Raw genomic sequence first — 27,952 nt, 5'->3', positions numbered from 1 at the left:
ACTATCGAGGGTTACGCCTAAAATCTTAGGCTTATTGACAGTTGGAATTTTGACGCCATCGACTGCAATATTAAGTTCAAGTCTATACTCCTTCGTCCAGTTTGTGAATAAGGTCGCTGTGGATTTTGTGGGTGAAAGTTGGAGGTTTCGTGCAGTGAGGAGACGAGAAAGGTCGGAGAGATAGCTGTTTACTTTCGAACACATGCCATCGATTCCATTGCCCGACGTCAATATCGTGCAGTCATCTGCGTACGAGGTTATGGAAACTCCCTCTGGTGGTTGGGAAAGTTTCGAGGTATAGCAATTAAACAGTAACGGGGAGAGCACACCACCCTGCGGAACCCCCTGTTTAATTCTTTTTAATTTAGATGTTGCACCTCGAAATAGTACGGATGACTGACGACCGTTCAAATAGTTCATGGCTCACCTCTTTAGTCCTGGAGGGAGAGTGGCCTTTTCGATGTCCTGCAGTAGCATTGTTAGATTGACCGTGTCAAAAGTTTTTGACCGGTCCAACGCTACGAGGATCGTTCTTTCGCAGGGTGGTTTCTGGTTGAGGCCACGAACTATCTGGTCGTTTATGACGCTAAGTGCTGTGGTGGTGCTGTGGTGGTGCTGTGCACTTTGCGGAATCCATGCTGGTGGCTGGGTAGGCTCAGGTGGTGAGTGCAGGTCGGGAGTAACAAGGCCTCAAGTGTTTTCACTTTCAGCTTTTTAAGGTTAATGAAGGCACGGTTGTCCACAGAAACGAAATCAGGAGGCTTCTCGATCGAGATAATTATGGGCAGATGGTCTGATGCGAGAGTTAGCATAGGTCGCCAGGTTATACTATTTATCAGACCACCACTAGCAATGGTGATATCGGGCGAGCTATTACAGGTGCCCATAACCCTGGTGGGGGCTTCGTCATTCATTGTGCAGAATGTCGAGTCGTCAATCTGTTCCGCCAGCTCCATCTTCTTCTTCTTCTTTACTGGCTTAGACACCGCTTACGCGATTATAGCCTAGTCAACAACAGCGCGCCAGTCGTTTCTTCTTTTCGCTACGTGGCGCCAATTGGATATTCCAAGCGAAGCCAGGTCCTTCTCCACTTGGTCCTTCCAACGGAGTGGAGGTCTTGCCCTTCCTCTGCTTCCCGCGGCGGGTACTGCGTCGAATACTTTCAGAGCTGGAGTGTTTTCATCCATCCGGACAACATGACCTAGCCAGCGTAGCCGCTGTCTTTTAATTCGCTGAACTATGTCAATGTCGTCGTATATCTCGTACAGCTCATCGTTCCATCGAATGCGATATTCGCCGTGGCCAACGCGCAAAGGACCATAAATCTTTCGCAGAACTCATCGTCCAAGCCTCTGCACCATATAGCAGGACGGGAATTATGAGCGACTTATAGAGTTTGGCTTTTGTTCGTCGAGAGAGGACTTTACTTTTCAATTGCCTACTCAGTCCGAAGTAGCACCTGTTGGCAAGAGTAATCCTGCGTTGGATTTCTAGGCTGACATTGTTGGTGGTGTTAATGCTGGTTCCTAAATAGACGAAATTATCTACAACTACAAAGTTATGACTGTCAACAGCGACGTGGGGGCCAAGTCGCGAGTGCCACGACTGTTTGTTTGATGACAGGAGATATTTCGTCTTGCCCTCGTTCACTGCCAGACCCATTTGCGTTGCTTCCTTGTTCAGTCTGGAGAAAGCAGAACTAACGGCGCGGGTGTTGAGACCGATGATATCAATATCATCGGCATACGCCAGCAGCTGTACACTCTTATAAAAGATTGTACTTGCTCGATTCAGTTCTGCAGCTCGAATAATTTTCGCAGATTGAAAAAGTCGGACGGTAGGGAGTCGCCTTGTCTGAAACCTCGTTTGGTATCGAACGGCTCGGAGAGGTCCTTCCCGATCCTGACGGAGCTTTTCGTGTTGCTCAACGTCAGTTTACACAGCCGTATTAGTTTTGCGGGGATACCATAGAGGCAGCTCCTTTTCGTGCTGTCGAAAGCAGCTTTGAAATCGACGAATAGGTGGTGAGTGTCGATTCTCCTTTCACGGGTCTTTTCCAAGATTTGGCGCATGGTGAATATCTGGTCGGTTGTTGATTTACTAGGTCTGAAGCCACACTGATAAGGTCCAATCAGTTTGTTGACGGTGGGCTTTAATCTTTCACACAATACGCTCGATAGAACCTTGTACGCGATGTTGAGGAGGCTTATTCCACGGTAGTTGGCGCAGATTGTGGGGTCTCCTTTTTTATAGATTGGGCATAGCACACTTAAATTCCAATCGTTGGGCATGCTTTCATCCGACTATATTTTACAAAGAAGCTGATGCATGCTCCTTATCAGTTCTTCGCCGCCGTGTTTGAATAGCTCGGCCGGCAATCCATCGGCCCCTGCCGCTTTGTTGTTTTTCAGGCGGGCAATTGCTATTCAAACTTCTTCATGGTCGGGCAATGGAACGTCTGCTCCATCGTCATCGATTGGGGTATCGGGTTCGCCTTCTCCTGGTGTTGTGCGTTCACTGCCATTCAGCAGGCTGGAGAAGTGTTCCCTCCATAATCTAAGTATGCTCTGGGCATCGGTGGCTAGATCACCTTGGGGGGTTCTACAGGAGTATGCTCCGGTCTTGAAACCTTCTGTAAGTCGCCGCATCTTTTCGTAGAATTATCGAGCATTATCCCTGTCGGCCAGCTTATCAAGCTCTTCATACTCACGCATTTTGGCCTCTTTCTTTTTCTGTCTACAAATGCGTCTCGCTTCCCTCTTCAACTCTCGGTATCTATCCCATCCCGCACGTGTTGTGGTCGATCGTAACGTTGCGAGGTAGGCAGCCTGTTTTCTCTCCGCTGCGACACGGCACTCCTCGTCGTACCAGCTGTTCTTTTGCACTTTCCGAAAACCAATGGTTTCGGTTGCAGCTGTACGTAAGGAGTTTGAAATGCCGTCCCACAGTTCCCTTATACCGAGTTGTTGACGAGTGCTCTCAGAGAGCAAGAGTGCAAGCCGAGTAGAAAATCGTTCGGCTGTCTGTTGTGATTGCAGCTTCTCGACGTCGAACCTTCCTTGTGTTTGTTCGCGTGCGTTTTTCGCTGCAACAAGATAGTGGTCCGAGTCGATGTTAGGACCTCGGAGCGCACGCACATCTAAAACACTGGAGACGTGTCTTCCGTCTATCACAACATGATCGATCTGGTTGGTGATTTTTCGATCCGGAGACTGTCAGGTAGCTTGATGAATCTTCTTATGCTGGAATCTAGTACTACAGATAACCATATTTCGGGCCCCGGCGAAATCGATCAGCCTCAACCCATTTGGTGATGTTTCCTCGTGGAGGCTGAATTTACCGACCGTAGTGCCAAAGATATCTTCTTTGCCCACCCTGGCGTTGGGAGGCTGTCAGGTAGCTTGATGTATCTCCTTATGCTGGAATCTAGTACTACAGATAACCATATTTCGGGCCCCGGGGAAGTCGATCAGCCTCAACCCATTTGGTGATGTTTCCTCGTGGAGGCTGACTTTACCGACCGTAGGCCAAAGATATCTTCTTTGCCCACCCTGGCGTTGAAGTCGCTAAGCACGATTTTGACATCGTGGCGGGGGCATCTCTCATAGGTGCGTTCCAAGCACTCATAAAAGGCATCTTTGGTCACATCGTCCTTCTCTTCCGTCGGGGCGTGGGCGCAAATCAGCGATATGTTGAAGAACCCCGCTTTGATGCGGATTGTGGCTAGACTTTCATTCTCCGGAGTGAATGATAGTACTCGGCGACGGAGTCTCTCCCCCACCACGAATCCAACACCAAACTTGCGCTCCTTTATATGGCCACTGTAGTAAATGTCACAAGGACCTACTCGTCTCTGTCCTTGTCCCGTCCATTGCATTTCTTGGACGGCGGTGATGTCAGCCTTTCTTTTTACGAGGACATCTACCAGCTGGGCAGCGGCACCTTCCCAATTAAGGGACCGGACATTCCAGGTGCATGCCCTCAATTCGTAGTCCTTATTTCGTTTGCCATGGTCGTCATCAAAAGGGGGGTCTCTCATCCGAGGTTGATTGCCCTTTTTCATTGGGGGTGTTTTTTTACGTGGCGGGTCTCAAACCCAGCGCACAACCCTAAGTAGGGGATATTTCGCCTTCTCACTTTAGCTCGCCTTCAAACGGATATTCTTAGGCTACCCAGAGGATACTTGGTCAAAGACCGGAAGTCGTGAGCTGCTTGAGTCATATGTAAAAGAATCGTTTCTGGCCACTCCCAAGTGAATGGCGATCAGAGAACTTTCCTCACTTGCGTGAACTTCTACACATGACTCCATCCTCCACCAGCTCCATCCCCCTACGATAATTTGACAGGCAGGAATGCCAAAGATCGTGGAGCGCGTTAAAGTCGCCTAGTACCATACGGTTTTCACCACCCTGCGCACGTATGTTCGGGTGATATCCTGTAGGGCAACATGTAACTGGGGGGATGTATATATTAAATATTTCGAGCTCGATATCGCCTGACCGGATAGCTATGCCCTGACATTCTAGGGTAGTATCCCTGGGGTCGATGTCTTCTTCGATTAGACGGTACTGCGCGATGTTGTGCAATATGAAAGCTAGCCCACCACCACAATCTCGCTCGCGATCTTTACGTATAACGTTGAAATCTGCACAACTCAGAAGATCTGAGTGGCTGTTTAACTTGGTTTCTTGGACCGCAGCTAACGATACACGTTCCCGATTCATAAGTGCAACCATCTCCTCGAACTTACTCTGGAGTCCGTTGCAGTTGAATTGGAGAAGTCTGGTTTGTCCCGGGTGTCCGTGGGTGATCCTGGGGGTGAGGGAGTGAGTCAGAGTGGGAGCCTGGTTGAGCTCCTGACCGTAGAGGTCCTCAGTTGGCCACTCTGATTGAGTGGCGGCGCGGCGCGCGAACTATGTGCAGATTGCACAGCCGTAGAGGCTTGTATCGCAGTATTGCGCAAGCAATATACGTAACGCGTGGTCCACTCCCTGTGGGTCTTAAGGCCAAAACAGGTCTTAAGATGGCTCCATCCATTGCATGTGTTACACCTGACCGAGGTGGAGATTGGATGGAGCCTTTTTGCGCAGACGCAGCAGAAAACTTCCTCCGAGTTGGACTCAATGCCAGCACGAGTCAGGAGGATGCGAAGCAACCCTGCTCCAATGACGACACACAAAAATTAGTACTCACCGATCCAAACGGGGTTAGATCGCCGAAAGAACAGCCCTTGGTCGGATGAAATCCGAGTCAATTCCGGTTTGTAGAACCGGCTGTCGTGGGAATTGCTTATAATTCCCGTTCTGTTATATGGTGCAGAGGCATGGACGATGTCAACAACCGTTGAGTCGGCGTTACGAGTTTTCGAGAGAAAGGTTCTGCGAAAGATTTATGGTCCGTTGCGCATTGACCACGGCGAATATCGCATTCGATGGAACGATGAGCTGTACGAGATATACGACGACATTGACATAGTTCAGCGAATTAAAAGACTGCGGCTACGCTGGCTAGGTCATGTTGTACGGATGGATGAAAACACTCCAGCTCTGAAAGTATTCGACCACAAAGCGCGCTTCGCTGTAGACTGCGTTTGGTGAACAAAAAACCGTATGCTTGCAATATTTTTGGTTTTTCAAATCATTTCAACCCGAACGAAAAAAAAGGAATTGATTTCTGAAAATTAAAAAAAAAGTATGCCACTCACAAGCCTGGAGCAAATGCTTTATTTAAAAAAAAAATTATAAAAATCGCTTCAGAACTTTAGGAGATTAGCCGTTACAAACTTTTTTCATATAAGCGATTTTATATAATTAGTATCGATATAGATAAGTATGTACTTAAGTATGTGGATATAAATTCAGCATATTAAATTCAAGATCTGAATAATTAGATATGTTATTTTTTATTATAGCAAAACCCTGATAGGTAAAATGCTTTGAACATATTATATAGTTTTTGTACTAATAATAAATGTATTTTTTCCAAACAATTATTTCTAGTATTCTACTAAGTAAGATGTAGTAAATTTGTGCTTACCTCAATTTCAGTCATAAGGTCCTTCTTTTCGCTTTCAGTAGCGTTTTCTTTTAAAGTTTTCACAGCCACAGTTGTAACTCCTTCTATACCTGTAAATTGATAAAATATAAAGAAATAAGCTGATACGTAAATATGTTTATTAATAATTGGTTTCAATCACTTTAATTTATTATCCCTCACAACCTGAATTAAACTACGAGATTGTTGACTATTGTGTAATAGGAATATACTTGTAGTTTCGCTCGGGACCTGCTAGTAGATGCCCACACACATTAATTTTAAGGACTTGCCCACTTTGAAGCATCCACACTGGATAAATTAATACACATTTTATTAAGAGCACTCGCCATGCTTTAGTTAAAAGGAATATGTCTGCATACACTTTATTCTTTTCGTATCAATTTTGTTTATAACAATAAATTAATATTCCACACAGTTACTAAATATTTAATAAAGTTATTAAAGTAAATATCGGCGAGACTCCAACGACGTGGATGATTTGATGGTGTCGGCGATCGAGCTTTCGCCGATCCGGATATTAGCGAATTTTAAACGTATATACGAAGGTTGATGTGCGAAAAGAGTCAGCCCGCAGAACTTTTGTCGATCGATGTAAAGATGCGAATGTTGGTGTCGGCGCGACGCAATGTATATGTTAACGTGCGAATTGTGAAGAACCAATTGGATCAGCTTCCCCGTTGTCCATTGCTTTTGTTAGTTGGGTTGGTGCGAGTGTGGTGTGTTATATTGTAGTGGCATCCTGTGGAGAATTGCGCTGTTTCATTAGGATGGACCAGTTTTACCGGGCAGAAGGGGTGGATGCTTAACTCATTTAAACACTCACCATTATCAATAGGCAAATACGAGTAATTGATATTTTAGTACTAGTATAAAACTAACAGTTACACACTTTTTATAACGCTTTTATTAATTTCACCTGCATATATGTACATATGTGCGTAACTTTTTCCAATCCGTTTGTAACTTGAGTTAAGCTTAAAATAACTTGATGAAACTTGCAACATTTTTTTATCGGTCCTCAAGACTGGTCGGTGTTGCAGATGTGCGCAATGGTACCATTTCCACGCCCACAAAACATATAAAGTATCAGAACTATTATTTGGTATAGGGAATCGCGCATTCCCACTGTAATTTAATGTACATAAAACCCTTTATCTCAAGAACTAACTTACCAATTTCAACCAAATTTGATATCTGGGACTACCCAACTATTCCTATCATACACAATGAGCGGAATGAGTCGGAGCACAACCACGTGTACTTTCTATATAACTATACTTTAAATTCCAGCTGATTCCTAATCAAACACGAATATAATCCGGATGAAACTTTGCGCAAGTAGAGCTCTTAAGGTATTTAATGCTATTCCCAAAAATTGTCGAAATGAGACTATAACTTTTCAGAGATGCAGACACCATATATCTGGACTCCATTGCATTTGGCTCATTTCATAATGTTTAAATTAGCTTCCCATCTATCTGTTTGTAAGTGGTACTGAAACTGAATGGCACTGACAAAACAATCAAAAAAAAAGGACTGATTCTCGTGCAGAAGGTCACGCAAGTGAGGAAAGTTCTATGACTGCCATTCGTTTGGGAGTGGCCAGAAACGTTTATTTTACATTTGGCTCAAGCAGCTCACGAATTCCGGTCTTTGACCAGGTATCCTCTGGGTAGCCAGAAAACATCCGTATGAAGGTGAGTTAAAGTGAGAAGGCTAAACATCCTCTCCACAGGGTTGTGCGCTGGTTTTGTGGCCTTGTAAAAAACACTACCAATGAAAAAAAGTAAACAGCCTCGGATGAGAGACCCTCCTTTTGATAACGACCACGGCAAACGCACTAAGGAAAACGATTGAAGGGTGCTCGAAAATTCTACGAAAAGATGCGGCGACTAACAAAAGGATTGAAAGTCGGAGCATAATCCTGTAGAACCCCCAGAGGTGATCTGGTAACCGATGGTCAGAGCATACTTTAATTATCAACAATGTAGCAGACGTTCCATTGCCCGAGCATGAAGAAGTTCGAATAGAATTTACCGGTCTGAAGAACAACAAAGCGGCGGGGACCGATGGATTGCTGGCCGAGCTATTCAAACACGATGGCGATGAACTGATAAGGAACATGCATCAGCTTCTTTCTAAAATATGGTTGGACAAAAGCATGCCTGACTATTGGAATTTAAGTGTGCTTTGCCCAACCCATAAAAAGGGAGACCCCATAATCTGCGCCAACTATAGTGGGATAAACCTCCTAAATTTCGAATACAAGGTTCTATCGAGCCTATTGTGTGAAAGATTAAAGCCCACCGTTAACAAACTGATTGGACCTTATCAGTGTGGCTTTAAATTTCGAAGTTGTATATAATTTCGTCTACCTTTAAAGCAGCATTAACAGTAACAACAATGTTAGCCTCGAAATCCAACGTAGAATTTTTTTATTTATTTTTTATTTTATAAATTATTTGTACAATAGTTAATATTCTACAAATTAATATCTAGCAGCACTGGCAACAGAGCCTTCGGCTGCCAACGTAGAATAAATCTTGCCAGCAAGTGCTACTTTAGACTGAATAGGCAATTGAGAAGTAAAGTCCTCTCTCGACGAACTAAAACCAAACTCTATAAGTCACTCATTATTCTCGTTCTGCTATATGGTGCAGAGGCATGGACGATGACAACATCTGATGAGTCGGCCTTAGGAGTTTTCGAGAGAAAGGTTCTGTGAAATTTTTATGGTCATACGGCGAATATGGCATTCGATGAAACAATGAGCTATATGAGATATACGACGTCATTGACATAGCTGAAAAAATTTTATTTTGCTTATTCTTTCGATTGGCTTTTTACATTACTTTAACTTCAAAATGTACTTTTTGAGAGGAGCTCCCGGAGATTAGCTTTAGTTCCTTTCCAAATATATATTTTTCTAATACCAAATCTTAAAATACAGTTCAAAAATATCGTAACATGTGCACAAATTTTTCGATCAATAAATTGAAAAGTTATCTCAGAAAAAATTATGGAAATTTCGCTTTTTTCGGCCTTCTAACTGTACAAGTATATAAGCCCTTAAACTTAAAAGTAAAAAATAAATATGGTTTAAATATATTAAAAAACATGATCTTCAATCACATACTACAATGAGAGAAATAATTCCTAATATAACCTGACTCTCTTGTTTCGCTGAAAAGAGCGAAAGTTGTTTAAGCCTTATTTTTCGTATATTGAGCAACCCACGCAGTTTTCAGCATAACAAGATTAGCTTTTGTTTATTCTTGTTGTAAGGTTAGATTCGATTTTTCACTTTCTACTTTGGTGTGATTTAAAAGCATACTTTTTAGTGTTTTTAAATTTTTTATCACATAACTTCGAAGATAACATTAAGCATTAGAGCATTTTTTTCAATATTATTTTATTTATTGGAGGATATGCTCTTAAAAAAACAGCATAACAATAAGTTATAAAATCTTAAATCTATTTAAAAACTAGACAGGGTCAAGCGAGTGATTGAGCTTTTTTGGTGATACGTTGCTCTTTTATACGCAGGCATATCTCTTCTTTTAAGGCGTGTTTGATCGCAGGAATGTACCAAAGCATTAGCCAACGGGTTTGGGTGATCTCGGAATATAGATATATACATATTTAATTTTTGCTATCTTCTTCTTCTTCTTCTTAATTGGCGTAGACACCGCTTATGCGATTATAGCCGAGTCAACAACAGCGCGCCAGTCGTTTCTTCTTTTCGCTACGTGGCGCCAATTGGATATTCCAAGCGAGGCTAGGTCCTTCTCCACTTGGTCCTTTCAATGGAGTGGAGGTCTTCCTCTTCCTCTGCTTCCCACGGCGGGTACTGCGTCGAATACTTTCAGAGCTGGAGTGTTTTCGTCCATCCGGACAACATGACCTAGCCAGCGTAGCCGTTGTCTTTTAATTCGCTGAACTATGTCAATGTCGTCGTATATCTCGTACAGCTCATCGTTCCATCGAATGCGATATTCGCCGTGGCCAACGCGCAAAGGACCATAAATCTTTCGCAGAACTTTTCTCTCGAAAACTCGCAACGTCGACTCATCTGTTGTTGACATCGTCCAGGCCTCTGCACCACATAGCAGGACGAGAATTATGAGTGACTTATAGAGTTTGGTTTTTGTCTGTCGAGAGAGGACTTTGCTTCTCAATTGCCTACTCAGTCCGAAGTAGCACCTGTTGGCAAGAGTTATCCTGCGTTGGATTTCTAGGCTGACATTGTTGGTGGTGTTTACGCTGGTTCCAAGATAGACGAAATTATCTACAACTTCAAAGTTATGACTGTCAACAGTGACGTGAGTGCCAAGTCGCGAGTGCGACGACTGTTTGTTTGATGACAGGAGATATTTCTTCTTGCCCTCGTTCACTGCCAGACCCATTTCTTTTGCTTCCTTGTCCAGTCTGGAGAAAGCAGAACTAACGGCGCGGGTGTTGAGGCCGATGATATCAATATCATCGGCATACGCCAGCAGTTGTACACTCTTATAGAAGATGGTACCTTCTCTGTTGAGTTCTGCAGCCCGAACTATTTTCTCCAGAAGCAGGTTGAAAAAGTCGCACGATAGGGAATCACCTTGTCTGAAACCTCGTTTGGTATCGAACGGCTCGGAGAGGTCCTTCCCGATCCTGACGGAGCTATTCGTGTTGCTCAACGTCAGTTTACACAGCCGTATTAGTTTTGCGGGGATACCAAATTCAGACATCGCGGCATAAAGGCAGCTCCTTTTCGTGCTGTCGAAAGCAGCTTTGAAATCGACAAATAGGTGGTGAGTGTCGATTCTCCTTTCACGGGTCTTTTCCAAGATTTGGCGCATGGTGAATATCTGGTCGGTTGTTGATTTACCAGGTGCCACACTGATAAGGTCCAATCAGTTTGTTGACGGTGGGCTTTAATCTTTCACACAATACGCTCGACAGAACCTTATATGCGATATTGAGGAGGCTTATCCCACGGTAGTTGGCGCAGATTGTGGGGTCTCCTTTTTTATGGATTGGGCATAGCACACTTAAATTCCAATCGTTGGGCATGCTCCTTATCAGCTCTTCGCCGCCGTGTTTGAATAGCTCGGCCGGCAATCCATCGGCCCTTGCCGCTTTGTTGTTTTTCAGGCGGGCAATTGCCCACCTGATAAGCTGGGCCCATTTGGATAAGCTGGCCGACAGGGGTAATGCTCGAAAATTTTACGAAAAGATGCGGCGACTTACAGAAGGTTTCAAGACCGGAGCATACTCCTGTCGAACCCCCCAAGGTGATCTAGTTAGCGATGCCCAGAGCATACTTAAATTATGGAGGGAACACTTCTCCAACCTGCTGAATGGCAATAATAGCACAACACCGGGAGAAGGCGAACCCGATTCCCCAATCGATGACGATGGAGCAGACGTTCCATTGCCCGATCATGAAGAAGTTTGCTATCTTCTACTTCTTTCTTTACCATGGTTTTTATGGATATTTTCGTTAGGCATGTACCTTGGTGAACACGTAATTGTTCGAAGCATTTTCTATTAGAACCTTTATATTATATCAATATTAGTTGCACAGGTCATACCCCAGAGTTGAATCCTATAGATCCAAATCGGCTTCAAGTCCGCATTATATAAAATCACTCTGTTGTCTAGGCTAATTTTAGAGTTTTTATTTAAAAGCCAATTTAAATTTGCAGCTATAATCTTCATTCATGTTATTTTACTTGCATCTCTGCAGCAATAATTGGAAACTCAATTAGGATTTTTGGGAAAGTATTATCATGTCCCGGCGTCTTTTTTGGATTAAGTTCTTTGATGATTCCAATAATTTCAGAAAGTGAAGTCTTAAATCACTCGAGCGCCTCTTAGCTGTTTTGGGTAAAATTGAAAACTTAAAGTTGTTCTTTGACAAATTAGGTTTAAATATCTTTTCTAGGTGATTTGCAAAACAATTAGCCTTTTCATCGGCACTTCGAGCCCAATTTCCACCCAAGTCTCGTATAGGCATGTTGGAGTCAGTTGATGACTTCATGGACTTTTGGGCTTTCCAAAGGGAATTTTGCTGGTTTGAATTTGGACACAGCTTCTTCATATACATTTCGGTGTACAAATCTTCCTCACGTTTAAGCGCTTTTTTTATTTACGTACAGCAGATTTTAATTGAAGCTAAGTGGAAGGGGAACGATTTATTTGTCATTCACGTCTTGCACGCCTTTTTTCGTTTACCAGATCTTCTATATCACTATTAGAGATTTTTCTGAAACCAAGCGGCTTATAGCTTTTGTTTGGTGTTGCTAAGACAGCTGCGCTGGTTATTATATCATTGACTTCTCTTATACTTTCGTCAATATCTCTTCCTGTATTTATTTTGTACTCAATATTAATGTGGCTACTGACGTGTTTTCTATATTTTAGCCAATTTGTTTTATAAGAAGTTAGACCCACTTTTGGATTAACGAATATGGGTTGTTCACATAATTTTATTTGTACCGGAGAGTGATCAGAAGATAGATCAGTACATGTATCAGCTGTTTTGTGCGATTTGTCTATATTTTTGATTACAGCAAAATCAATTAAATCTGGTATGGTATGCTCTACCTGCTAGAAATCTTTGACCTAGTGTTCCAAAAAAGTCTTTACATTCGCTATCTGTAATTTTAAAATGAGGTAACCAGTATTCGGCCGTCAGGTTTAAGTTTTTATAGTTATTGTTGTAGCTTTTAATTGCGCTGTAGCATAAGATTCTAATGCGTGGTGATTTAACCGTTTTCTAACCAACACTGCTGTTCCTCCATGTGCCTTTCCATCTGGGTGGTTTGCAACATAGAGTCTAAATCCACACAATTTTTTTTGGTTCAACACACATTTTTTACTAAAAAAAGTTTGCAACATTTGGTTTTGTGATTTGAATCATATTTTGGATTGAAGCCATAAATTGTTTCATACATTGGGTAGGGTTGAAAATCATAGTTTCAACGCTTCCATTTGGTTAGTATTGCCTTTCACCACGTTTGCATAGCTCCCTTGTGTAGTATTGTCTTTAGGATTTACTGGTTTTGAAAAATGGACGGAGATTTCAATGTTTTCATTAGGAGGAATATTCAACATTTTGTTACGACGTGCTTGAATGCCCTGTGATAACTTCGATTTCAAATCTTTATGTACAGGGCAACCCCTGTAGTTAGCAGTGCGATTTCCTCCACAATTGCTGCATTTTTTATTTAAATCTTCTTTTTTAAGATTAGATTTTGAAGTAGGATGTAGATCACCAGACACCACAAAGACACTGCATAGAGTGCAATATGATTTCGTGTGTCCATACTCTTGGCAGTTTGTACCTTGAACAGGACCATTTCTCTTATGTGGTTCCTCAACGCAGATTCTGCGATGGAGCAGATATTTTAAATTGTAAATCGGGTGTATTTCATTTTTCCTATGTTGGTTAGAATTTGGCATCAATTATATTTTGAACATTGGCTGGAGTACTTTGTTTCTATTAAATATATTTACAACATTTTTAATACCAATACCGCATTCTTTCAATGCTTCTTTGACTTCACTAGAGTCTACGGCGAACTCTATACCCTTAATTACAACAACTAGGCCCTTAGAGCTCGTCACTTGATACGAATAATAATTCTTGTTTCTATTTGACAAAAATTTCAAGATTTCTATAAAACATTTTTCAGTGTAGGACTATATGAAAATTGTTAGTACCTACAATTTCACTGAATTTCGCAACAAGCGTATTACTGCTGCGCTGTTGCCATTTAGGATTTCTCTCTTTTGCCCATTTGGCGTGCTTGGTTGAAATTTTTTTGTATTGACCGCTGATTTAACTGGACTTAATTTCCTTTTTACGTTAATATAGCGATCAATACCAGTCTGAACAGACGGCCCTTTTTTGCTTGGTACATTCTCACCTTGCATTTTGTTTTCCTTCGCTGTCCGGGTGCTTGCTAGTACCCGCATACTGGTTGCTTCTGATCTCTGTGATGATGAGTCATCGCCGTTAGTTTTGCTTTGGCCAGGAGTTGCTGTTGTTGGCTCGACAAAGCTAAAGTAGGCATTTAAAGAATACCTACGGCCTTGCTAGTGAGGCTGATCAACACTCATTTTTGTTTTTTCCTCTCTCGTTTTTATTTTTTGTTTCGTGCACAATTTGTATAAGTTTAATAATAACAATTTGTTTGCACTGTTTGTTTTCTAGTTCATAATTTTTTGTTTTTTAATTTTTTCTTGTTTGCTTTTTCTAAACACAGGATTCACAGAGCAAATTAAAAACACGACCGTACACCTTGAACACTATGCTCTTGCAATATGGATAGTTTTTCGCGATGAAAGGTCTGACTCTTAACGAAAAGCCAATTAAACTATATGTACGTTACCACATTTTGGCTTATTGTCACACCATTTATGTATAACTTCAAAATTAACGAATCTACTTTCAAAATCAGAATATTTAGTTTGTGCATTTACCGTCAATGTCGTTGGCTTCACAACGCCAAACTTGACCAAATGCACCTTCACCCAAAATATTGAAGAATTTAAGTCGATGCCTCGGGAACTCCCAACAACATTTGCCATTCATATTAAAGGTTGAGTTATCAATTGTATTTTGGCAGGCATTTATCGAATAACCAATAACGTTATCAGTAATACTTTGTAATCCACTAATGCTATTTGTCACATTAGTATCGCCATCGTGTATAGATCCGTTGGTGGCATTTGACGACAGTTGTGATGTTACCTATTTTTTTGTGTATACAAAAGTATAGTGTTATCATTGGTAGGAGCATTTTGTACAAGTATGTATGTATGTAAAATACTATTAAATATTCTTACCAATCCATTCTGTTGAGGATCTCTCTCCCATGGTACGTAGCGATTGTTGTGGGCAGTAGGGCCATTCCAATGTTGCATTACCATTGAATTTCTGCTATTGTCAGCTAAATTGTTACTTAGATTGTCTTGATTAGATTTCTTAAACATTTCCTCTTTAGATTTTTTTTTTAATTTTTTGCACAAATGTTTTCGATATAAAAAACCAAAAATGACAATAGCTACCAATAATATGCTTGAAGAAGTAAATATAATTGGAAGCACAATTGTTTTTGTCGAATAATTAGTACTCAAACTTTCATCGTATGAGATCTTATCATCTAATATTTTTATGGAATCATTATTGACAGTAATCGCAGATTGATTTTTATTAAAATGTAAAATTGAGTCGTTTTGATTGTTTTTGTATTCATGTTGTATAGTAGTCTCTCCGTTGACAAAGTGCTCATCATTGCTATGGTTTATTGGCGTCAATTTCAAACGACCTGTTGGTCGTGTTTGTTCATTGTTATTGTTATTAAGCGGGGGTAAAAATTTATGCTTATGATTCAATTCAAATAAACCTTGATCGGAATCGAAATTTAAAGGTAAGTGATTGGTTGGACGTTCTTTCGAATATTTATTTCGTACTGACTGTACTCCTGGTAAGGTGTCAAAAGGTGGTAGGATTTGAGAAATATTTTGTACAACATTCGTAACTGAGGGCGGCGCGCGAAAATTAGGCGAGGTATCGTTCTCCTTAGCGAGGATGTTAACAAATACTTCATTCTTAGCAGTTAAGTCTCCATCTGTTACAGTGATATAAAGAAAAAAGTTTTCGCCACCCTGAAAAACAAAGATGTGTTAAGCGTTTCACTGAGTTTATTAGTTGCAATATTGTAAAGAGTAATTTTTATAAGAAATGTAAAATTTGTGCATTACGAAAGTTATTACAAAAAACATGAATTACTATACATGAAAAAGAAAAAATATATCACTTATACTCTGTATAATAACTTACTCTCCCAATCAAACTTTCGTTCAAGTAAACTATTCCTCTGACTGAATCTATACGAAAAGGTAAATTTTCCTTATCATTATTATTGTCGAAATTAGATAAAAAATGAGGTTCAAGGCCAAAAACCAGGTCATCGTTTTCTGGATCTTCAGCACGGATTCTAGTAATAATTTGGCCAACAGGTTCGGTTTCCGGTATTCTCCAGTTCCTCTCAGGCACATAGAGTATTGGGGGTGTATTTAGCAATGAAGTGCTTGCTATACAAATATATTAAAATAAAAATTAAAATGTAAATCTTTACTAATGTTAAGTATGTTGTAGTTATTACTATTCGTAACATGCGATAACTCACTAATTAAAAATGTCAAAAGCATTCAATTTCACATCCTACATGATACAGCTCAGGAACTATTCGATCAGTTTCAAACTATATTATGGGTCATAACATTAATTAACACGTTGAGGACGGCGCACAGTGGTGCCGCTTCATACAAGTCGCGGCAAAAAATAGAAGGAATCGAGGTAGGGCTTTGAAATTTGGCACACATCTCTCATATTGCCAAATTAGATGAAAAAAAAAAAAATTGTTAAAATGCGCCCACAACCACGCCCACCTCCCATATAACACAAAAATCAAAAATCATCCTACAGTAACAAAATTTTCTACAGTGTAATATTTTGTAAATATAAGCTTGTCCGGAAAAAATAAAGCAAATCCGCCCACAATTACGCCCATCTCCCATATAATATAATCACAAAAGTTGCAATATTTTCGCTGTTATCACAGCTAGACTGTTAAAAATTGTCAAACGGATTTGAATCAATAAAATTTATTATTTCTCTAAAAATGAAACAAGTCCGCCCACAACTACGTCCACCTTCCACATAACATAACCAATAAATATTCAAAAATGAGCATATATTAGGCGTGTTTTATTTGACCAGCAAATTAAGCTATTAGCTTATTTTGTATGGAAGACTTAGACAACATAATTTTGTTGGCTTGTCATAAGCTTTCATAGCTTGTGTATTGGGCTAGAGGCATTGCCAGTTAAAATGCTTTTTTCATTCACAATAGCTATGATTTTTCCCAAAAAAAGTAGTTGGCAATAGCGACAACCCCCATTTTGACAGACAAAAATGTAAACAAATGGAAATATATAAATGAAACGTATAGAAGTGCACGAAATGGAAAATTTTATAAAAGATGTGGTAAGTAAGGGTTTTAAATTAAAATTAAGAGAAAATTAAATTTGTGTGTTTTCTAGTTGCTTGGTACTATGTACACAAATTCAAATGTTGAAGAGTATAACGAAATATTGACCATCCTTGCTGGCTTAGCTGCTGAATCAAGTTCGTCATCGGAGGATTCAGAACAAGAGCAGATAGAGCATCCAAAATGCTCTAATTTTGTGGACACCATTGATAGTTTTGAAGATGAGGATTTCAAATCTCACTTTCGTTTGAGCCGCACCACTTTAGATTACTTAATAGGTATGCTTTGTTTTTGTTACGATACTTTTCTCTATAAGTATTTTTTGCAGGAAGATATGAAGAAAGTGAACAAACCCGTTATGCTACGAAGGCCGGAAAAACCAAGATTCCTGTTAAAACAATGATGTACAATGTACATGTACGTATGGTATTTAAGTAACACAATTACCTACAGACAACTAGCCGTATTGTTTGGTGTAACGAAGTCCACAGCATGGGCGATTGTTTGTCGGGTTGTAGCGTGGGTTATCTCAATAGGTCATGAGTTTGTTAAGTGGCCAATTGGAGATGCGTTGGAAGAAACAACTCGCAAGTTTTTACAAAGGAAACAAATACCAGGTGTTATTGGTGCTATTGATTGTACCCATATAACAATTAATGCACCAATAAAAGACAAACATATATATTTTGATCGAAAACGTAATTATAGTGTTGTTCTACAGGCCATTGTCGATGCTGATAAAAAATTTATTGATATTTATTGTGGTGAACCCGGATCATATCATGACTCTAGAGTGCTAAAAAGGTCAGCATTTTATAGAAAAGCGGAAAGTAATATGGAAAGTTTATTTCCCAATTCTACTTTTATTCTCGGGGACTCGGCATACCCTTGCAGAAATTACCTCATACCGGTATTTAAAAATTATGGTTCGTTAACGCCTAATCAAATCAGCTTTAACAAAACACATTCATCAGCAAGAATAGTTGTTGAAAATGCATTTGGAGCACTGAAAGGACGTTTCCGAAGGCTTCTTAAATTTACGGAGCACAGAAATTTATGTGCAATTTCGAATTCAGTTGCAAGTGCATGCATTATGCACAATATATGTATTATTACTAACGACGATACAATTATTGACTATCAAATTGAAAGTGCCGAACCGGAGCCAGAAACTGCCAATGAGCTGGCGAGAGAAGCAAGTGGAGATCGCCGGAATCAGTTGTTTACAATTTTAACACGAAGAAATTAATAAATTTTAATTTTTTTAATTTTTAAAATACACTTTTAGAGCAACATTTTCCATTTTCAATCTCAAACAATAAAATTGTTTATAATTTTACGACATATTTGTTTTATATAACCACGTATACGTATGCATTTGTTCAAGATTTGAATGTAAAAAATGTTTATTTTATGATAAGCTTGATTATATATTTCCGTTAAATAAAACAATGTATATTCGTTATGAAATCAAGTAGATTTTCTAATTTTTATTCATAAAATACTGCTTTAAAATTTTTAATTTTTCTTCTTCTATTTTCATTTTTTTTTTGTTCAATTTCTATTAGAATTTTTTTATATTTTCGGCCACATCCTGCATTCGTTTTTCGATATTTGCGTAAAACTTCGCCTGCACTTCAGCACTTTTCCTTTTTTGTTCAATTTTTTTTTTTCAAAATATAGTACTTTAGCGCTTTTCATGTAACGCCGATTTGGAACAGAATTTGCTGCGTTCGGCTCCTGTGAATTCACAGCATTTGGTCTGCATATGCTACGACTTAGTGCAGACCGGCTCTGCCTCGAAGTACTTGGCATATCGTCGAGGATTGTTTGAAAATCGGTTGAATCCTTACCTGTTTAAAAATATAAAAAAGCGAATGCAATATAAGCAATACATAATGAACATTAAATTTTAACTAACCACTAGACTCAACCAATGCCTCTTGAGGATCTGTCCCAATGTTTAAGGTGTGGTTGTTGGACACCAAGCAACTTTCGCCAAAAATTTCGTCCATCTCGCGCATATATGGTACTGTGCACGGAGAAGTGCCAGTCTGTTTTTCGTTGTCTTTCGCTGCTTTGTAGGCATTCAAAAGCGTTTTTGAAACAAGGGCAGCCCCATTAATTGCTGAATCCTGTGGAAACAAATGTAATAAATTTTTACAAAATTACTTTAAAATATTCTTACTGTAAGTCCTTGATATATCATGTCCTCCATGACGTTTTCATATGCGAACTTTTTCTTTCGCGCATGCAGGAACTCATCCTTCCTTTCGTTGTAGCATTTTAGGAATAGGAGCGTCTCAAATTTACCTTTTCTCCATGTCAAACATTTCGTTGCAATAAATTGAATATCAGCTGATTGTTATTTCTCGCATTGCTAACATAATGCATTTTTAAGCGAAAATGTGAAATAAGCTAAATGCGTTTTATTTGTCCATGGTTTAGCTATTAGCTTATGATGGTCAAATAAAACACGCCTATTATTAATTATTTATTCAGCAAGTAATTTTTTAACATCATCGTCCAATTCTAAAGTTTTATTTTTGGGATTTGTTCTGAAACCATTAATAAAAGGATCCGATGAAGCTAAAAGCAAGTGCATTACATCTTGATTTGTTGAAATTCTGTCGCATTTTCAAGAATGATTAAGCCTATACTTCTTGTAATCTTTATTGCGAGCTTCTTGAGCCTCCTCAATTTTACTTCCATGCATTAAAACTTTATGTACCGTCATTGGCATATAGTAAAATTCATAAAGGCTGACATATAACCTCGCAGTTTCCATGCAATAAATTTCAAATTTCTGAGGATCTATTGCTGCTTGACTATTGATTGTATTTAATATTATTTTAAATCTATGTATCAGGTTTTCGTCAACGCCAACAATATCGGCGGTTTTAGCAGGATTCTCAAAAAATCTTCGTGAGGTATTGCCATCATTTGTCGTACCCAGTCCCTGCTTCACTACATCAACATTTATTCCCAAGGATGACTTCAAATCTGCTTGAATACGTGCTTTTTCATCTGCCTTCAGTTGTTTAGTACGATCGTCAGTTCTCCATTTGCGAAAATGTTTGTTGTAAGCAATATGCAAAATACACTCCATAAACTTAATTCTTGCATGCAAGGGAGAAATTCCAAATCTTAGGGAACCTTCGTTTACTGTTCTCCTCAATAAACCATCTATATCATTCATTTCGTTTGGTTTTGCTTTACATATGAAACATACACTCATTGCTGAGGTTTCAGTTACGGTATTAACAACTTTACCATCAATCATTGTAAGAGCAAGACAATGACTTATTTCGAAAGTTCGGTTTGAAATAATATCTTTTAAACAGTTGGGTTTACGAAAAAATCATAAGAGACCATAATTTAGAGCATTCAATTTCCTACAAAACCTAATTAACAAGATACTTTTTCAAATAGTTGGAAACGAGATATAAACTTTTCTATCTGTTAATAAGAAAACATAGAAAACCGTTAGGCGGAGGACCTTCCCGTTACAATTAAAAACTCATATTTGGAGAGGCTTTCTTAGAGGTGTCTAGGAACCCATTTTTCCGAGTACCAATCAAAAAAAACAAAATTTTTTTTTTTTTGAATCACCCTAATGTACATACATGTTGTATAATGTTTTATGGTGTTCATCAGATTTTATTCACTTTTGACAAAAAACATAGCATATATTGACCCATATATATACATACATACATATATATATATGTATGTGTTTTTATACATACATATGTAGGATTTGATTTCAAAAATAGCCGTTTTCTTTTGTAATTCTAATATTTATTTAACAATTATTATATTACTCGTACAAAATGTACTAATGCGGAATGGTCCGTGGTCGTCGGTGGTCTTGCGTCATAGATAACTTGATACGAGACTCTTTGGTTCGAGAGAGAGCTGTCAAAACTCGCATTTTTTATAACATTTGCCAATAATGCCACTGCTGAAAAATATTAGATTGGGTATATAATAAATTATACAAAACACAAATTAAACACTTTGAAAATGCATACATATATAAATGCTAAAATGCAAAATCATTAGTTAATTTACATAAACATTTATTTTGCCGAAATATGTTCGCATAGTTCAATGAAATTTCATTTCACATTAATTTCGTCAAGTAATTATAGCGCTGCTCTTCTGGCATCCCGCCTTTTTGACTAACTGCTGATTGGCGTTACCCTGATTGTGTTTTGTTGCCAGCTCAAAAAACAGATCAGGGTGCCCTGCCAGCTGACAAGCGAGAGAGCAAGAAAAGAGATTCTGATCAAGTTATCTATGCTTGCGTGGTCTGTCCAATTGTCTGTCCTTAATTCGCCTTCGTACCTACTGTTTCGTTGTCATTCCAGTCCGTTCGCCGCTGTCACATTTGTTCTCACCATAGTGTTGCATTTCTGTTTCAGTCTTATTGTCCGTTTACACAGTCCTACATTCGGCTATCCTGACTGTTCATTCGGCCCCGAATTATGGGTTCCACTTCTTCATAAATTCAGCAATTGTTATCGCGCGTCTTGGTCCTTCATGATCACCGATCTTCTCGACTTCATATCCTCCGTGTGCCATCTTCTTAACAATTCTATATGGCCCGAAGAATTTTGCTTTAAGTCTCAATCATGCTCCATACTGCGTTCGCTTGATGGCTACTAGCTCGTTTTTATTATAGTCGACCTCTACTCTTCGCCTTTTGTTGAATGTTCTCCTATTTTCCTTCTGAAGTAGCACTGCTCCGTACCCGGACATACAAGCGTCTGTATGTACCTCAGTCACTGCTTTCGGATTGTATAACATTAGGACTGGTGCGCTGATCAATGCTGACTTCAACTTCTGGAATGCCTCCAACTGCTTGTCGCGCAACTCGAACTTAGCCTCTTTCCTGAGTAGATCCGAAAGCGGTTTGGCTATTACAGCATATCCATCAATAAATCTTCTAAAGTATGATGTCAATCCCAGGAATCTCTGCAAAGCCTTCTGGTCATGTGGCAATGGAAAATTCCTAATCGCTTTCGTTTTTGCATCAAATGGCTTTATCGAACCGTCTTCTATAACATAGCCTAGAAAGTCTATTTTACTTATAAGAAACTGACATTTGTCCCATTTCATCCCCAAACCATATTCGTCAGCTCTTCGTAGAACTCGTTCTAAACTGTGTACGCCTTCAGTGTAATCCTTGGAGGGAATAACTAAATCGTCCATGTAAGCCACCACAGTATCGTCTGGTATAAGATCTCTAATACTGCTGAAATACACCTTGAAAAAACTGCCGGCGAATTCGATGTACCAAAAGGCACGTATTGGAATTCATATTGCCCGTTGTATGTAACGAAGCCGGTGTACTTCCCTGAGGAAGTCTCCACTGTGACATGGAAAAATCCATTCCTAAGATCCAGTGTTGTAAAAACATTAGCACCCTGCAACTTTTCGATAACATCGTCGATATTTGGCATCGGGAAGTTATCGCGAACTATCTTTGTGTTTAATCGCCGATAATCCCAACACAAACGTATCTTTCCATCTTTCTTCGAAACTATCACCACAGTTGACGCATACTTTGAAATACTGGGTTTAATGATCCCATCCTTCAACCACTCCTTAACTTGTTCATCCACTTCCTGTCTATCGGTGTATGACATCCGTCTACGATTTTCATATACTGGGGTGTCATCTGAAAGTAAGATCTTAATCTCTACTGGCAAATTGGAATTGCTTGTAGGCTTATAATTCGCTACCATTCTTCTTACTGTAGTTGCTTACTCTTTGTTGAGGTGTAAAAGATCGACTTCGTCCACATTCCTGCGACCATACACAGGGTTCCGCTCAGTTCAGCAATCCTGTTATCACCTTCATCAATTGGGTTGTTCCTAGCATCAGTGCCCATCTCCGGAGTCTCATGAACCAACTTCGAGCTCGCTTCTGAAATCTTGAATTCTCTCGGCTCCTTAGCCACAACTGCGCCCTCGCTCTCATTGTCTGCTACTTCCAAAGCCCTTCTATCATGGATTTTCTTGCGATACTTCCTAACGACTTCCATATACTGCTCCTCATCTTCATGCACCCTTGTGCCCACGTTTACTTTCACATCAAACTTCTTAGGCTTCTCTGACCCAACACTGCGATCTTTCCTTACTGCTCCAGCGAATAAATCGACTTGCCTCAGAACGTCGTTACCAATCACGAGCGCATATTTGATGTCTCGCTCTCTCACTATGTGAAATTTTACTTCCAACTTTATGTTGTCTACCTCGATGGATGTGGTAAAGCTACTTATTGTTGTAAGTTTGCTGTTACCGATGGAGGATGGAGTCATGTGTAGAAGTTCACGCAAGTGAGGAAAGTTCTCTGATTGCCATTCACTTGGGAGTGGCCAGAAACGATTCTTTTACGTGTGACTCAAGCAGCTCACGACTTCCGGTCTGTGATCAAGTATCCTCTGGGTAGCGTAAGAACATCCGTTTGAAGGCGAGCTAAAGTGAGAAGGCGAAACATCCCCTGCATAGGGTTGTGCGCTGGGTTTGGGACCCGCCACGTAAAAAAACACCTCCAATGAAAAAGCGCAAACAGCCTCGGATGAGAGACCCCCCTTTTGATGACGACCATGGCAAACAAAATAAGGACTACGAATTGAGGGCATGTCCTGGAATGTTCCGTTGAAACCTACATCCTTAAAAATCAATCCAGTCCGCTTTTCCGATTTTACGATTTCTCGTTCATCCGTCATATTATTGACGCTGCTTCGTTCCGATTTAGGAGTTTTCCTTCCTGCCTTACAGTTAGCTGCACGATGACCCTCTTTACCGCAATTGTAACACGATGTCTTATTGCGTGGACAACTTCTAGCGAGGTGTGATGAATCCCCGCAGACAAAACATTTCCTGCTAAATGGAACTGCTTTCTGGAAATCCTTGTTTGACGACGATGCCTTCTCCTGGTTCCCATTCACGGGTTGTGACTGGCTGTAACGAATCTTCTCGTATACCTTGATCGAGCAGATCCTGTATAGTTTTCGCCTGGTATAGGTTACTTTTGTTCGACCTTGAGTCCGGTATGCCTTCGATAAAATATTTTATTAGGCTTGAGTCATCTAGCTCTATCGGTTTCCCCAACTCCATTAAAACGTATAAATATTCTCGAAGATCGTCCCCATGACGCTTCCGACGACTATGTAGAGTACGGTGTACTTCAATCGATGATAATGCTATACCAAATTCCTGCTGCAGCTGTACATTAGGCATATAACTTTTTACAATTTTTGCAAATACGAAAAACGGCATACCATAGTCGAATAGAGAATAAAAAAGTATGAACCCCATTATTTTTTTTTTTGCGAAATTGCAAAAAAGTTTCCACGTAAAACGAAATTACTTTTTTATCAAAACAGCTGAAAAAAACAAAAAAAGTTTTGTACGCTGTACACGTTTTTCTTCATAATAATAGATATTTATTTAAATTATAATCTTCCTATTATTCCGAACGCCTTTTAATGGACCTAAGGGAAGTGCCCCACCAACCACAAACTAATTTTTCTTCAAAATAAAAGTATTAAAAAAAATTTAAAAAAAATTTTGACGTTTTTTAGAAATCCATTTTTGCGCGGAACGTTTTTGAACCTAAATCAACTAAAAAAGTGATATTCATTACTTGTACAATATTTGCCACCACGTGGTGGTATGCCCAATTTTTCGTCAAAATTTGTTATATGCCTACTGTACATTTGTATATCAAAATACTTAGCTGTTTCTCCAATGAAATGTAACGTCACCTCCAACGATGAACTGTACTTTACCGTACGCACTGTATATACCCGCCATTACTGTTGCTGTTACTGACGCTGATGCTGCTGCTACTACTGCTGGTGCTGTTACTGCTACTGCGTCTTCGCCGACGCTGCGCCTTATTGCTAGCGCTCCTTTCGCCAGGTAGGCTTTGCCACTCGTTCGTTATGCGGTTTGGATACCGCAATTTTCGCACACCACAGACCACTTGTATGGATGCATTTAGAATATCACAAATTTTCACTTTAAATCGCACTTAAATCCCACTTCTGACACCACTTGTAGGATTTGATTTTAAAAATAGCCGTTTTCTTTTGTAATTCTAATATTTATTTAACAATAATTATATTACTCGTATAAAATGTACTAATACGGAATGGTCCGTGGTCGCCGGTGGTCTTGCGTGGTCTGTCCAAATGTCTGTGTTTCGTTGTCATTCCAGTCCGTTCGCTGCTGTCACATCTGTTCTCTACACAGTGTTGCATTTCCGTTTCAGTCTTATTGTCCGTTTACACAGTCCTACATATATATGTATACATATGTATGTAAAGGGTGATTTTTTAAGAGCTTGATAACTTTTTTTTTAAAAAAAACGCATAAAATTTGCAAAATCTCATCGGTTCTTTATTTGAAACGTTAGATTGGTTCATGACATTTACTTTTTGAAGATAATTTCATTTAAATGTTGACCGCGGCTGCGTCTTAGGTGGTCCATTCGGAAAGTCCAATTTTGGGCAACTTTTTCGAGCATTTCGGCCGGAATAGCCCGAATTTCTTCGGAAATGTTGTCTTCCAAAGCTGGAATAGTTGCTGGCTTATTTCTGTAGACTTTAGACTTGACGTAGCCCCACAAAAAATAGTCTAAAGGCGTTAAATCGCATGATCTTGGTGGCCAACTTACGGGTCCATTTCTTGAGATGAATTGTTGTCCGAAGTTTTCCCTCAAAATGGCCATAGAATCGCGAGCTGTGTGGCATGTAGCGCCATCTTGTTGAAACCACATGTCAACCAAGTTCAGTTCTTCCATTTTTGGCAACAAAAAGTTTGTTAGCATCGAACGATAGCGATCGCCATTCACCGTAACGTTGCGTCCAACAGCATCTTTGAAAAAATACGGTCCAATGATTCCACCAGCGTACAAACCACACCAAACAGTGCATTTTTCGGGATGCATGGGCAGTTCTTGAACGGCTTCTGGTTGCTCTTCACCCCAAATGCGGCAATTTTGCTTATTTACGTAGCCATTCAACCAGAAATGAGCCTCATCGCTGAACAAAATTTGTCCGAAAAAAAAAAAAAACCGAACACTGATTTTGGTAATAAAATTCAATGATTTGCAAGCGTTGCTCGTTAGTAAGTCTATTCATGATGAAATGTCAAAGCATACTGAGCATCTTTCTCTTTGACACCATGTCTGAAATCCCACGTGATCTGTCAAATACTAATGCATGAAAATCCTAACCTCAAAAAAATCACCCGTTATATGCGGTATAAAGTTAACTGAAAGTATAGGAGCCGGTACTAAACAAAAGTGCTGCGCGTGTCACCGAGAAATTTTAGGTAAAATCATATGTACGAGGTGTGTTCAAAAAGTATCGCGAATTTTGTGTTTTTTTCAAAAATTATTTATTTATTCATGAATATCTATTTTGTCTCCTTCAAAGTAATCCCCATGAGATATTATTTGTTTGTTGCCAACGGTTTTTTCAATCTTCGAAGCACTTCAAAAAATCATTTTTTTTTTGTTTTTATCTTCTTCAGCTCCTCCTTCGATGCCGTCTTTATCTCGTCAAGAGAAGCGTAACGTCGTCCTTTCAAGAAAAACTCACAGGGGGCCAGATCTGGGGAATACGGTGGCTACGGCATCATGAGTGTGTTGTTTTTTTGGCCAAAAAGTCGCGCACAAGCAACGATGTGTGAGCAGGGGCGTTATCGTGGTGCAATTTTGTTGATAGGTAAAAATCGAAGACGATCCAAAACACGAGCAAGCAAAGCAGCTGTCAGCAATTAAATGAACATTCAAAATGGCCGAGCTTGTCGACATAAGTGAGAGACATGAGTACCAACATAACGCCACAAAAAAATCGAAATTCGAATATACGTAACCCGCGAAAATTCAAAATTCGCGATACTTGTTGAACATACCTCGTATGTATATCTCCAGACCTACCAGACAAATTTCAACCACATTTAGTAAGATACATGCATTACTGATGATATTCCCTTATAGAGGTGTGAAAATGGGCGTAACTGAATTAGAACCGCACCTACTTTTCATATAATACAAATATATAATTGCATCTCACTTTCCAATATAAAAATCAAGCACCAATGAGTATCGAGATACAATTTTACACAAATAGTTATATTAACACTATACCTACCAGCACCGATGAAATTTACCGTTTTCAAACTTATGTAAAACTTACACATTTTTAGACGTTATAACACCGTTTTCACACTGTTCAAATATCATTGAACATGCTTACTTATCAGCAAAGCCGAAATTCTACTAAATAGAAATATCTATTTATATATTAATATACATACATACATACATATACACATAATGCATTTACAAGCAATGCATCGAATAATAATAAAAATGCATGGGACACACATCATAAATTTACAGAAGAGATAACATACACACACATATATATTAAATTGTACATTTAAAAACAACCCCATGCAGCATAAAACATGTTAAGTAGCAATAAACAATATGCTGCAATACATACTGACATACACACATACACATATATTTAGTTATTTAAGATAGTTTTAAAATTTGTATATAAGCATCGAAAATACCTAATAAAAATTAGAATGAATATATTCTCCTTCGAAATAAGACTTTCCATTTCCCCCCACCAGTGGTAAGGAATGACAAGTTCTTCTTTGAGGCCAATGTTTGACACCACAAATCAAACATTTTTTGGTCCTATCGAGCCTTAAAAAAGGGCTTAGCCAAATTAAAAAAAAAACCCTGATATTATAAAAAATACAGGCAAATAAAATAAAGTAAGCCCTGTAATTAATATATATACAGGC

At 39.4% G+C, this 27,952-nt stretch overlaps 2 protein-coding genes and 1 pseudogene across 6 annotated transcripts in view; 2 read left to right on the top strand and 1 right to left on the bottom strand.

The window, feature by feature from the left end:
* The window catches only part of LOC105234087 (tyrosine kinase receptor Cad96Ca), a 252,333-nt gene that overhangs the window by 97,422 nt on the left and 126,959 nt on the right, over window positions 1–27,952 (bottom strand). For all 5 annotated transcript variants that reach the window (XM_049449959.1, XM_049449957.1, XM_049449956.1 and 2 more), the window contains exons 3-6: window positions 15,893–16,146; window positions 14,896–15,717; window positions 14,530–14,800; window positions 6,037–6,125 (exon numbers count right to left, since the gene is read on the bottom strand). In XM_049449959.1, the coding sequence (XP_049305916.1) occupies window positions 6,037–6,125; window positions 14,530–14,800; window positions 14,896–15,717; window positions 15,893–16,146 (1,436 nt within the window). The remainder of the gene's footprint in view (window positions 1–6,036; window positions 6,126–14,529; window positions 14,801–14,895; window positions 15,718–15,892; window positions 16,147–27,952) is intronic.
* The window catches only part of LOC125776665 (uncharacterized), a 263,872-nt gene that overhangs the window by 111,028 nt on the left and 124,892 nt on the right, over window positions 1–27,952 (top strand). The window lies entirely within an intron of this gene.
* LOC125776649 (uncharacterized) lies at window positions 16,225–18,477 on the top strand (annotated as a pseudogene).

This window comes from Bactrocera dorsalis, chromosome 2 (assembly GCF_023373825.1).
Source record: "Bactrocera dorsalis isolate Fly_Bdor chromosome 2, ASM2337382v1, whole genome shotgun sequence".
Lineage (NCBI taxonomy): Eukaryota > Metazoa > Arthropoda > Insecta > Diptera > Tephritidae > Bactrocera > Bactrocera dorsalis.
This window is presented reverse-complemented; position numbering and strand designations above follow the sequence as displayed.